This window comes from Oncorhynchus nerka, linkage group LG5 (genome assembly GCF_034236695.1).
Source record: "Oncorhynchus nerka isolate Pitt River linkage group LG5, Oner_Uvic_2.0, whole genome shotgun sequence".
In the NCBI taxonomy this organism is placed as follows: domain Eukaryota; kingdom Metazoa; phylum Chordata; class Actinopteri; order Salmoniformes; family Salmonidae; genus Oncorhynchus; species Oncorhynchus nerka.
In genome coordinates this window covers 66,532,778-66,546,130 of record NC_088400.1, presented here as the reverse complement: position 1 = coordinate 66,546,130, position 13,353 = coordinate 66,532,778, and the positions used below count along the sequence as shown (strand labels likewise).

The window sequence follows — 13,353 nt, the reverse complement described above, 5'->3', positions numbered from 1 at the left end:
CCTCTCTTCTTCTCTCCTTCTCCTTCTCACCCTTGTTTCTCTCTCTTCTGCTCTCTCTCTCTCCCCCTCTCTCTATTTCTCTCTTTTGTTCTCTCTATTTCTCTTTTTTGCTCTCTCTTTTGCTCTCTCTCTCTCTCTCTCTCTCTCTCTATTTCTCTCTTTCTTTCTTTCTCTCTCTCTCTATTTATCTCTTTCTCTCTCTTTTGCTCTCTCTATATATATTTCTCTCATTTGCTCTCTCTATCTCTCTCTCTCTCCCTCTCCCCCTCTCACTATTCTTGTCTCTCTCTCTCACACACACTGTTTCTCTCTCTCACTTTCTCTCTCTTCCCTCTTACTGTGATATAGTATGGCTATTTTCTTCAGGGACAAAGTCATCTCAGCGATTCAATGTTACCCATTAACCTAACATTACCAGCCAGCCAACTTTCGCCTGTGAGTCTCTCACTGCAGCCTCTACAGGATACATAGTTCAGTTCGGCAAGCAAGCAACTTGCTGTAAAGATAACAACTATGCAGAGCACTGCTCTAAGCTCAGTTTTAAATTGTCCCTTCTAATTGTTAAGGTTATGATCATGAGGACGGTACGCTGATCCCAGATCTGTGTCTTCAAAGTGTTGTCCTATGGGGACAGCCAAGACACCTTATTGATTCTAGATATCGGCTGTTTTTCTAAGAGTGTATGCAGAGGTCCTACACAGGGATCATTAGTCCCAACCTGTAATTAGGACTATGAACACATTGTGAGTTTGTCTTCACAAACAAACCCTTGAATTCCTCCGTAGAACATACCACTATAAGGACATGAATGATTCCAGGTTTCACTGACTGTTGTCCTGCTCTCTTTGACTCAATGCCTCATTGATCTCATTTTCTTCAGGATGTTTGGGGAATACAAAACTCTGGTTTCTGTAGTAACCCTTCGATAAATAAACAGACTGGTTCATTTGTGGTATAGTTTCTGAAGGGAGATTTGGACGAGGGGGGGGTTGAACAGGGGCGACCCAATCACTCCCTGGTGACCTACCCCCATAGGGGTGGGAACCCTTGCGTGTGTCGCAACCTCTCGTTAACAGGAGGTAAGGAGGGACGGAGGTGAGGGGAGGGAGGACAGGGGGTACGGAGGTGAGGGGAGGGAGGACAGGGAGGTACAGAGGTGAGGGGAGGGAGGACAGGGGGTACGGAGGTGAGGGGAGGGAGGACAGGGGGTACAGAGGTGAGGGGAGGGAAGACAGGGGGTACGGAGGTGAGGTGGGGGGGGGAAGACAGGGGGTATGGAGGTGAGGTGGGGGGAGGGAGGACAGGGGGTACGGAGGTGAGGGGGAGGGAAGACAGGGGGTACGGAGGTGAGGGGAGGGAGGACAGGGGGTACAGAGGTGAGGGGGAGGGAAGACAGGGGGTACGGAGGTGAGGTGGGGGAGGGAAGACAGGGGGGTACGGAGGTGAGGGGAGGGAAGACAGGGGGTACGGAGGTGAGGGGGAGGGAGGACAGGGGGTACGGAGGTGAGGTGAGGGGAGGGAAGACAGGGGGTACGGAGGTGAGGGGAGGGAAGACAGGGGGTACGGAGGTGAGGGGGAGGGAGGACAGTGGGGTACGGAGGTGAGGTGAGGGGGAGGGAAGACAGGGGGTACGGAGGTGAGGGGAGGAAGACAGGGGGTACGGAGGTGAGGTGGGGGGAGGGAAGACAGGGGGTACGGAGGTGAGGGGAGGGAAGACAGGGGGGGTACGGAGGTGAGGGGAGGGAGGACAGGGGGTACGGAGGTGAGGTGAGGGGGAGGGAAGACAGGGGGTACGGAGGTGAGGGGAGGGAAGACAGGGGGTGGAGGTGAGGGGAGGGAGGACAGTGGGGTACGGAGGTGAGGTGAGGGGAGGGAAGACAGGGGGTACGGAGGTGAGGGGAGGGAAGACAGGGGGTACGGAGGTGAGGTTAGGGGAGGGAAGACAGGGGGTACGGAGGTGAGGTGAGGGGGAGGGAAGACAGGGGGTACGGAGGTGAGGGGGGGAGGGAAGACAGGGGGTACGGAGGTGAGGGGAGGGGGAGGACAGGGGGTACGGAGGTGAGGTGAGGGGGAGGGAGGACAGGGTGGTACTGAGGTGAGGTGAGGGGGAGGTAGGACAGGGGGGTACGGAGGTGAGGTGGAGGGAAGACAGGGGGTACGGAGGTGAGGGGAGGGAAGACAGGGGGTACGGAGGTGAGGTGAGGGGGAGGGAAGACAGGGGGTACGGAGGTGAGGGGAGGGAGGACAGGGGGTACGGAGGTGAGGTGAGGGGGAGGGAAGACAAGGGGGCGGAGGTGAGGGGGAGGGAGGACAGGGGGGTATGGAGGTGGCATTAGATGGTCCAACAAGCTTGGTACTCTCATCCACTCAAACCACCACTACCACTAAGAGTGCAAGAAAAGAGGGGGGGAAAGAGACAGAGGTCCCCTTCAGTTACCACCTCCGTAGTTACAAATCTGAAAACCAAAATAACCTAGCGCTCCGACGATTTCCTCCTCCGCCCGTTCCCTTCTCTTTCTCTCTCTCCTTCCTCTCTCCATTTGTTCTTCCTCTTCCACGGCATCATCACTTGTTTTCAGGAGGATGGGGGCCGTGGCTGGGTGTGTGTGTGTTTGTGTGCATGTGTGTTTGTACTGTATGTGTGTGTGAGTGAGTGAGTGAATGTGCGTCTGTGTGCGTGCATGTACGAGTGAGTGTGTATCTGTGTGCGTGCGTGTACGAGTGAGTGTGTATCTGTGTGCGTGCGTGTACGAGTGAGTGTGTATCTGTGTGCGTGCGTGTGTCCATGTGTGCTACAAAACAGGAGCTTCCAGGGTGAAACAGGCACAGCTGCCTCTCTGAGAGGACTGATGTCTCCTAACAAACACAACATTTCCTTTTTGGTTCCATTTGTTTCTCTCTGCCAAAATACCACCCCTCTGACTCTCCTCTGGTGCCCAAGGATATTAAAATAGAAAGGATTCCATGGGTTCCTTACCTTCACCTCACACTTCTTATGGATGCCCAGCTTGCACACTGAAAGACAGCAGAAAACACAGAGTTAGTTTAAGGTCACATGTTGTACCAGATACTATTCTATTCTCTCTGGCCTGAGGACTTGGCTTTTTCTCAGACGCTGCTCTTGGAACTGTTCTTAATAACCAAACACACGCACACACGCACACACACACACACACACACACACACACACAGAGATATAAACACACTCCTGTGAGGCTGCATTAGCCTCAGATGACTGCCATATTGGGTGGGAAAAGGCCATCTCTTTACCTTGTTAGGAGAGCAGGGCTTTGATAGGAGAGATGGAGTTAAGAGGAGCTACAGGGGTCAGACCTGGCAACCTTCCCTGGGCTGCTAAACACCTCTGTGCTGCCCCCATGTGGCAGGATACAGTCAACATCACAGTCCCACTATTCTGCCTATAAACTGCTTATAAACATGATCAATTAGTACATTTTATTAGGTGCAACAATGTCATACACATGTCGGTTGTTTAAGATTGTACAAGTATGATTGCAGGTCATTATCTTTACTTGATACATAGTTGATGGTTAGTGTATGTGCGTAAGGCTGCAAGCACGCGCGTGTGTCCTCTCTGAGCAGCGTGTGTGGGCAGGGGGTGACAGAGGCCATGTTGTGAAGTGATGTGGCCATCTGATGACCTTTGACCCCACACACCTGCTTCCTACCACCAGCTCAAGTGATCCCAATGTGGAGTGTGTCTGTGTGTCTGTGTGTGTGTGTGTGTGTGTGTGTGTGTGTGTGTGTGTGTGTGTGTGTGTGTGTGTGTGTGTGTGTGTGTGTGTGTATGTTCCCCAGGTACTCATCACCAAGCCAGGATATAGTAATCTACTGCTGACAAGGCTATAGTGAAATCATAAGGACTGCATTGCACATTGAGCCTGACAGTGTAAAGCAAACATACAGGCTTATTATAGGAATATTAAACACACATACTCTTTACGGCCAACAGATGGCGCTAATAAAATTGAGACACTGGGCAGAAATGCTTTGCTATATTGCAGCAGTATATTTAATGGGGGTTTGACTGTTAATCAAGTTCTATTGTATATGCAGAAAACGTAAACATTCATCCTTACTTGTCTCGTGTGTGTGTGTATGTGTACGTGCGAGTGCATGTGTGTGCATGTCAAATAAAATCAAATAAAATCAAATCAAATCAAATGTTATTTGTCACATACACATGGTTAGCAGATGTTAATGCGAGTGTAGCGAAATGCTTGTGCTTCTAGTTCCGACAATGCAGTGATAACCAACAAGTAATCTAACTAACAATTCCAAAACTACTGTCTTATACACAGTGTAAGGGGATAAGGAATATGTACATAAGGATATATGAATGAGTGATGGTACAGAGCAGCATACAGTAGATGGTATCGAGTACAGTATATACATGTGAGATGAGTATGTAGACAAAGTAAACAAAGTGGCATAGTTAAAGTGGCTAGTGACATAAGAATGCAGTCGATGATCTAGAGTACAGTATATACATATGCATATGAGATGAATAATGTAGGGTAAGTAACATTATATAAGGTAGCATTGTTTAAAGTGGCTAGTGATATATTTACATCATTTCCCATTATTAAAGTGGCTGGAGTTGGGTCAGTGTCAATGACAGTGTGTTGGCAGCAGCCACTCAATGTTAGTGGTGGCTGTTTAACAGTCTGATGGCCTTGAGATAGAAGCTGTTTTTCAGTCTCTCGGTCCCAGCTTTGATGCACCTGTACTGACCTCGCCTTCTGGATGATAGCGGGGTGAACAGGCAGTGGTTCGGGTGGTTGATGTCCTTGATGATCTTTATGGACTTCCTGTAACATCGGGTGGTGTAGGTGTCCTGGAGGGCAGGTAGTTTGCCCCGGTGATGCGTTGTGCAGACCTCACTACCCTCTGGAGAGCCTTACGGTTGAGGGCGGAGCAGTTGCCGTACCAGGCGGTGATACAGCCCGCCAGGATGCTCTCGATTGTGCATCTGTAGAAGTTTGTGAGTGCTTTTGGTGACAAGCCGAATTTCTTCAGCCTCCTGAGGTTGAAGAGGCGCTGCTGCGCCTTCTTCACGACGCTGTCAGTGTGAGTGGACCAATTCAGTTTGTCTGTGATGTGTATGCCGAGGAACTTAAAACTTGCTACCCTCTCCACTACTGATCCATCGATGTGGATAGGGGGTGTTCCCTCTGCTGTTTCCTGAAGTCCACAATCATCTCCTTAGTTTTGTTGACGTTGAGTGTGAGGTTATTTTCCTGACACCACACTCCGAGGGCCCTCACCTCCTCCCTGTAGGCCGTCTCGTCGTTGTTGGTAATCAAGCCTACCACTGTTGTGTCGTCCGCAAACTTGATGATTGAGTTGGAGGCGTGCATGGCCACGCAGTCGTGGGTGAACAGGGAGTACAGGAGAGGGCTCAGAACGCACCCTTGTGGGGCCCCGTGTTGAGGATCAGCGGGGAGGAGATGTTGTTGCCTACCCTCACCACCTGGGGCGGCCCGTCAGGAAGTCCAGAACCCAGTTGCACAGGGCGGGGTCGAGACCCAGGGTCTCGAGCTTGATGACGAGCTTGGAGGGTACTATGGTGTTGAATGCCGAGCTGTAGTCGATGAACAGCATTCTCACATAGGTATTCCTCTTGTCCAGGTGGGTTAGGGCAGTGTGCAGTGTGGTTGAGATTGCATCGTCTGTGGACCTATTTGGGCGGTAAGCAAATTGGAGTGGGTCTAGGGTGTCAGGTAGGGTGGAGGTGATATGGTCCTTGACTAGTCTCTCAAAGCACTTCATGATGACGGAAGTGAGTGCTACGGGGCGGTAGCCGTTTAGCTCAGTTACCTTAACTTTCTTGGGAACAGGAACAATGGTGGCCCTCTTGAAGCATGTGGGAACAGCAGACTGGTATAGGGATTGATTGAATATGTCCGTAAACACACCGGCCAGCTGGTCTGCGCATGCTCTGAGGGCGCGGCTGGGGATGCCGTCTGGGCCTGCAGCCTTGCGAGGGTTAACACGTTTAAATGTCTTACTCACCTCGGCTGCAGTGAAGGAGAGACCGCATGTTTTCGTTGCAGGCCGTGTCAGTGGCAATGTATTGTCCTCAAAGCGGGCAAAAAAGTTATTTAGTCTGCCTGGGAGCAAGACATCCTGGTCCGTGACTGGGCTGGGTTTCTTCTTGTAGTCCGTGATTGACTGTAGACCCTGCCACGTGCCTCTTGTGTCTGAGCCATTGAATTGAGATTCCACTTTGTCTCTGTACTGACGCTTAGCTTGTTTAATAGCCTTGCGGAGGGAATAGCTGCATTGTTTATATTCGGACATATTACCAGACACCTTGCCCTGATTAAAAGCAGTGGTTCGCGCTTTCAGTTCTCTGTCTCTGGCCACACGCCACCCTGCGTCAGTGGAGGATGGCTCCCATTGTGAGGGGCCATAGCAACACTTCCTGGCAACCACAGACGGCGACAGGAAGAGGCTGCAGAATGCTCCGAGGATCATGTGACTCTAGCCTTTTGTTTGGAAACACTGGCAGCTCTGACAGCTCAGAAAGATCCAGAGGATGTTACCAGCAAAGATCATAATATACAATATTTGTCGCAGCATAATTTCCTAATTTCTCTCTTTCGCTCTCTCTCGTTCTCTCTCTCTCATCCCCTTTCCCCCTCTCTACACCAACCAATCTCTCCCTCTTTCTTTCTCCCTCTCTTATCTGGGCTAATGCAGCAGCAGCAGCAGGCTAATTTTAACAGCAAAGCCTCTGCCAAAGCCCTCAAACTGAGCCCAGACCAGACTCCCCCCAGACTGCTTCTGGGCTTACTGGACGGAGGTTTGTCAACTGCTCTCTGTGTGAAGAGGTAGCTTTTCATAACAGAGAGAGAGAGAAACAGAGAGGGGGAGGATAGAGAGAGCGAGAGGGAGAGAGAGAAGGAGGGGAAGATAGAGGGAGAGAGAGGGAGAGAGTGAAGGACGGGAGTCTAGAGGGAGAGAGGGAAAGAGAGAAGGAGGGAGGATAGAGAGGGAGAGAGAGAAGGATGGGAGGATAGAGGGAGAGAGAGGGAAAGAGAGAAGGAGAGAGGATAGAGGGAGAGAGAAATTGACAAAAGGAGAAACGGATAGAGGTATGGGGGGAGCACCAATGGCTCGTGGTCAAAAACATGGCAGAGAGAGGGAGAGAGAGACAGAAGCTGTCCATTGTGCTGAAAATGCCAACTTTCCCATCCATCCACTCACCTTTACAGATGAGCCCATCCTTGGTGATGGCCTGCTGACATACATCACAGCTCTTGACTTTCTTGAAGGGCTTAAGCTTGAAATTGTGTGTGTGGACACTCTCCAACTCCTCAGGCTGAGGGGAGATAGAGAGAGGAAGAGGTTAGGAAGGAGAAGACTTGGATAAGATCAACAATTCATTATGAAATTAGGAAGTGAATGGTGCCTTTATCGACAGCCTTCAGTGTTTCTGTAATGAATATAATCAATACACAGGCTTGTGTGTTTAAGGAAACAAAAGAGGAGATGGCGGTTGCTACTGGTTGGACACACACACACACACGCTACATGACCCGCACAAACACAAACACACACGTAGCGTGTGAAGCAGTGTATGGGAGTGTCATAGTTAGTTGTAGCAGCAGTAGCAGCCCATATTCTCCAGCACAGGATGTTTCCTCTTTGAAGTTGTCTTATTAAATGATTCATTCATGAGGAAAAGAGGAGGAACAGGCCTCGCAGCAGCCACAGGGCCCAGAATCTCTAGAAACCAACCGTGTGTGTGTGTGTGTTTGTGTACGTGCGTGCATCCTTGCGTGTGTGTGTGTACCTGTGTGTGTGTGTGTGTGTGTGTGTGTGTGTGTTTGTGTTTGTGTACGTGTGTGCATCCATGAGTGTGTCTATGTGTGTATCTGTTTGTGTGTGTGTGTGTGTGTGTGTGTGTATCTGTTTGTGTGTGTGTGTGTGTGTGTGTGTGTGTGTGTGTGGGGGGTATTTTTTCTATTGGCCAAAAATGAAAACACGAAGCAGAACAAACTCTTTGGTTATTTAAAAACCTGCTGTATGGAAAACATTGTGCGCTATCGCTAGAAAATAAATATGACTGATGACAATATGATATTTGTTTCCAACATTAGCGTTGATTTTCTAAAGAAGTTAAATCCGCTTCGTGTTTCGTGTCCTTGCCACACACACACACACACACACACACACACACACACACACACACACACACACAGGTAGCCTCACCGTCTGTGAGCTTTGAGTCTGGAGTAGCAGACCCCCCCCCCTCTCTCTCTGTCTCTCTCCCGCCCCCCTCTCTCTCTGTCTCTCTCCCATGTGCCACAGCCAATTTGTCTCTGAGCTTTTATAAAAGTGTGTTTCTCAGCGTTTTGCTCCCCTATCTCCCTACATCTTAATGGCTTTTGTCACCCAGTGACAAGCCTGCTAAGCTCCAGAGGGGGATGACGACTGACCTTGACTGCCGAGAGAGGAACGCTAACAGCTAGCTAGCTGCTACAAAGCTAAAAGCTAGCCACTGAAAGCATAGGGCCGCAGAGAGGGAAGCTAACGGCTAGCTAGCTGCTAGAAGGCTAAAAGCTAGCCACTGACTGCATAGAGACGCAGAGAGGGAAGCTAACAGCTAGCTAGCTGCTGCAAAGCTAACAACTAGCCACTGACAGCATAGAGCCGCAGAGAGGGAAGCTAACGGCTAGCTAGCTGCTACAAAGCTAACAGCTAGCCGCTAAGGGTGTGAATCATTACCTGGTCACCTTGGAGCTGAGTTCAGTTTATGTCTGTCAGTCTGTCTGAAACCATGTTTTGCTTGGTAAGTTGACCGGTGGGCTTTTCTGTCTATAACTATTTTGAGGACAACGTTTTAAAAGTAGACCTCTCCCTACTTTCCTTGTTCAGTACTTTTTGCAGATTTGACACACCAGGGTAGGAGAACAAGGCTAGAAGGGAGGCAAAGCAACCTGTTCTGGAATGAAACTCTGTCCAACCGCACATCTGGGGCTGTCTAGGATACTGGCAGCTGTCTGGGGCTGTCTGGGATACTGGCAGCTGCTCGCTGGCCATTAAGTCTTTAACAGCCATGGATCACCTCAGTGTGACTTTAAAGCCCTTACGTTAAAAAGGACCTGGCTGAAAACCGCTGGCTCCACCAATCACACACAACCAGCTGTGTCACAGCCAGGTGCCATGGCTACCTTGCTGCCACGGCAACTAGGGTCGGCGCGTCCCGTCAAGCCCTGAGATGATGGATGGGCCCACTACATCAAACGCACATATAAACACACACAGGTACAAACACACACAGTGACACTCACACACAGGTACGAGCACACACACACTTCTACTGGCACACACATCAAGCGTCTTCATGACAGGAGTCCAAATGAGGGCTTGTACTGCTGCCAGAGAGCATCTGTGAGTTGTACCTTCAGAGAGAGAGGGGGGGGGGGGGGATGTGAAAAAGCGAGAGAGAGAGAGAGAGAGAGACAGGGGGATGAGAAAATGGCCTGGCAGTAACCCTCTAGGCCCCTGACAGTTGGCAGCACCTGGTTCATGAGAAGAGAAGAGAGAGAAGAGAAAGGAGAGAAGAGAAAGAGGAGTGAAGGGAGAGAGGAACGAGAAGAGAAAGAGGAGAGAGGAGAGAGGAACGGGAAGAGAAAGAGAAGAGAGGAAAGATAGGAACGAGAAGAGAAAGAGGAGAGAGGAGAGAATGGAACAAGAAGAGAAAGAGGAGAAAGAGAAACGAGAAGAGAAAGAGGAGAGAGGAGAGAGAGGAACGAGAAGTGAAATAGGAGAGAGGAGATAGAGGAGAGAGGAACGAGAGGAGAGAGAGGAGAGAGGAGGAGGGAGGGGAGAGAAGTGAGAGAGGATAGAGAGTGACAAGATGAGAGAGAGGAGAGAGATGAGAGAGAGAGAGAGATGAGAGAGATGAAAGATGAAAGAGAGGAGAGAGGAGAGAGATGAGCAAGAGAGGAGAGAAATGAGAGAGAGGAAAGAGAGGAGAGAGATGAGAGAGAGGAGAGAGATGAGAGAGAGGAAAGAGATGAGAGACAGGAGAGAGATGAGAGAGAGAGGAGAGTGAGAGAGAGGAGAGAGAGGCAGAGAGGAGGGAGAGGAGAGAGAGGGACAAGATGAGAGAGAGAAGAGAGGAGAGAGGGACAATATGAGAGAGAGATGAGAGAGGAGAGAGAGGGACAAGATGAGAGAGAGAAGAGAGAGGAGAGAGATGAGAGAGAGGAGAGTGGAGAGAGATGAGAGAGAGGAGAGGGAGGAGAGAGAGGAGAGAGAGAAGAGAGTAGAGAGGAATAGAGGAGAGGAAATAGAGGAGAGAAGAGATGAGAGAGAGGAGAGAGGAGAGAGATGAGAGAGAGGAGAGAGAGAAGAGAGAGGAGAGAGAGAAGAGAAGAGAGAGGAAATAGAGGAGAGAGGAAATAGAGGAGAGAGAGAAGAGAGAGAGGAGAGAGGAAATAGAGAGAGGAAATAGAGGAGAGAGAGAAGAGAGAGAGGAGAGAGGAAATAGAGAGAGGAAATAGAGGAGAGAGAGAAGAGAGAGGAGAGAGAGAATAGAGGAGATAGGAAATAGAGGAGAGAGAGATGAGAGGAAAGAGCCACGCACAATGTACAGTAGACACACTAGGCACATCAAGACACGGACACTGTAGTGTTCAACTCTGGAGAGAGTACACTGATCTCTCTGCCACATACATACTCTAGCAGTATCAAAACAAGTATCACATTGATGGCCATCAATGTAAATAACACCACACAACATAACACAACACAACATAAAACAACACAACACAACGTAACATAATATAACACAACACAACATATCACAATGCTAACAGCGTTTATGAAGTGAAATAGATGCATGTCCCTGGTGGTATTGATGACCTAGTCTCTGTGGATGGATGTCACAACACAAGCCCCACATCACAGCAGAGGAGCTGACATAATAAGATAAGATAGAGAGAGAGAGAGAGAGAGAGAGAGAGAGAGAGAGAGAGGGTGTGTGTGTATGAGTGTATGTATGAATGTGTGTGTTTGCTTAGACAGCAGGTCCAGTAAATCACAACCCATGTTCTTCTTCCCCAGTTGCACTTAGCTAATGAAAAGTATCACTGTGGTTCTGCGACCGTGACCCCACTTAGAGACAGAATGGAGGAGAGGAGGGAGGGAGCCATTCTGAAAGGCACTGCTCTGTCCTTCTCCACTGGGAGAGGAGGAACAGGCATGGGGCCAGCACGCACGCACGCACACACACTCACACACACACATACACTAATGTCAGTGTCAGCTATTAGGCAGGCCTACATGCCAGAAAAAGAAGACAGAAAAAGAAGACAGGCCTCTTTAGTTCATCACAAACATACTGCTGTCTAAGCGAACACACACACACACAAGCAAGTACACACACAGGCACGGAGGCACATGTATATATACACACACACACACACACACACACACACATACACGCAAACACGTATACACGCACACAGACAAATGCACACACTGTGGTTGAAATCGTAAAGGTGTTAACAGTTCATAAAACACAATGAGACCACAGAAAGCCTCCCTCAGCCCTGTTTATGGAGTAACAGTCTCTAATGGCCCATCACTGGGAAGCATTCAGTAAACCTAAAGAGAGAGAAGAGGTCCTTCTAAAGACACATTCCAGCTCCAACTCCCAGTATGGGTGAGGGTCAGAGGGGGACACAGGGGTGAGGTTTGGGGGGAGTATGGGTGTGGGTCAGAGGGGGACACAGTGGTGAGGTTTGGGAGGAGTATGGGTGTGGGTCAGAGGGGGATACAGGGGTGAGGTTTGGGGGAGTATGGGTGTGGGTCAGACAGGGACACAGGGGTGACGTTTGGGAGGAGTATGGGTGTAGGTCAGAGGGGGACACAGGGGTGAGGTTTGGGGAGAGTATGGGTGTGGGTCAGAGGGGGATACAGGGGTGAGGTTTGGGGGAGTATGGGTGTGGGTCAGAGGGGGACACAGGGGTGAGGTTTGGGGAGAGTATGGGTGAGGGTCAGAGGGTGATACAGGGGTGAGGGTTGGGAGGAGTATGGGTGAGGGTCATAGGGGGATACAGGGGTGAGGTTTGGGGAGAGTATGGGTGAGGGTCATAGGGGGATACAGGGGTGAGGTTTGGGGAGAGTATGGGTGAGGGTCATAGGGGGATACAGGGGTGAGGTTTGAGGGGGAGTATGGGTGTGGGTCAGAGGGGGATACAGGGGTGAGGTTTGGGGGAGTATGGGTGTGGGTCAGACAGGGACACAGGGGTGACGTTTGGGAGTAGTATGGCTGTAGGTCAGAGGGGGACACAGGGGTGAGGTTTGGGGAGAGTATGGGTGTGGGTCAGAGGGGGATACAGGGGTGAGGTTTGGGGGAGTATGGGTGTGGGTCAGAGGGGGACACAGGGGTGAGGTTTGGGGAGAGTATGGGTGAGGGTCAGAGGGTGATACAGGGGTGAGGGTTGGGAGGAGTATGGGTGAGGGTCATAGGGGGATACAGGGGTGAGGTTTGGGTAGAGTATGGGTGAGGGTCATAGGGGGATACAGGGGTGAGGTTTGGGGAGAGTATGGGTGAGGGTCATAGGGGGATACAGGGGTGAGGTTTGGGGAGAGTATGGGTGAGGGTCATAGGGGATACAGGGGTGAGGGTTGGCAGGAGTATGGGTGAGGGTCAGAGGGTGATACAGGGGTGAGGGTTGGGAGGAGTATGAGTGAGGGTCATAGGGGGATACAGGGGTGAGGGTTGGCAGGAGTATGGGTGAGGGTCATAGGGGGATACAGGGGTGAGGGTTGGGAGGAGTATGGGTGAGGGTCATAGGGGGATACAGGGGTGAGGTTTGGGGGGATAGTAGAACTATAAAGGGAAGAAGATGGTTCAAGTTTGGGAGAGGAAGAAAGGCAGTCAGTCCAGGGGACCACACTCCATTTCCTCTCTTCCCGGGGATAGGAATGCAACCCTTCCCCCTCTCCCTCTCCCTCTCTCTCTCTCTCTCTCTCTCTCTCTCTCTCACTCTCTCTCTCTCCTCTCTCCCTCCCTCTCTCTCTCCCTCCCTCTCTCTCTCCCTCCCTCCCTCCCTCCACATGAGAAGATGCCTGCTTTTCATTTGACATGGAAATGCACCTAAGGTTTTCAACTCACTGAGCATCGAGCGTCCCAGTCTTCAGTCGTGACTGGTCAAAGGTCAAACTGTTGTGGAACAACGAGAGTATTAGAGATTGGATAGATCTGTTCAAACCATAACGGGTTAAACAGTTCTTTCACCACCTACAAAGTACTGACTTCACCCTTGGCTGAGAGGTCAGGGAAGTGGGGAGATCAATGGCCTTGGT

General features: G+C 50.5%; 1 protein-coding gene across 10 annotated transcripts in view; it reads right to left on the bottom strand.

Moving 5' to 3' along the window:
- LOC115122152 (tensin-1-like) overlaps positions 1-13,353 on the bottom strand; it is a 291,714-nt gene that overhangs the window by 137,489 nt on the left and 140,872 nt on the right. For all 10 annotated transcript variants that reach the window (XM_065018953.1, XM_065018954.1, XM_065018959.1 and 7 more), the window contains exons 2-3: positions 7,234-7,348; positions 2,978-3,015 (exon numbers count right to left, since the gene is read on the bottom strand). In XM_065018953.1, coding sequence (XP_064875025.1) covers positions 2,978-3,015; positions 7,234-7,348 — 153 coding nt within the window. The remainder of the gene's footprint in view (positions 1-2,977; positions 3,016-7,233; positions 7,349-13,353) is intronic.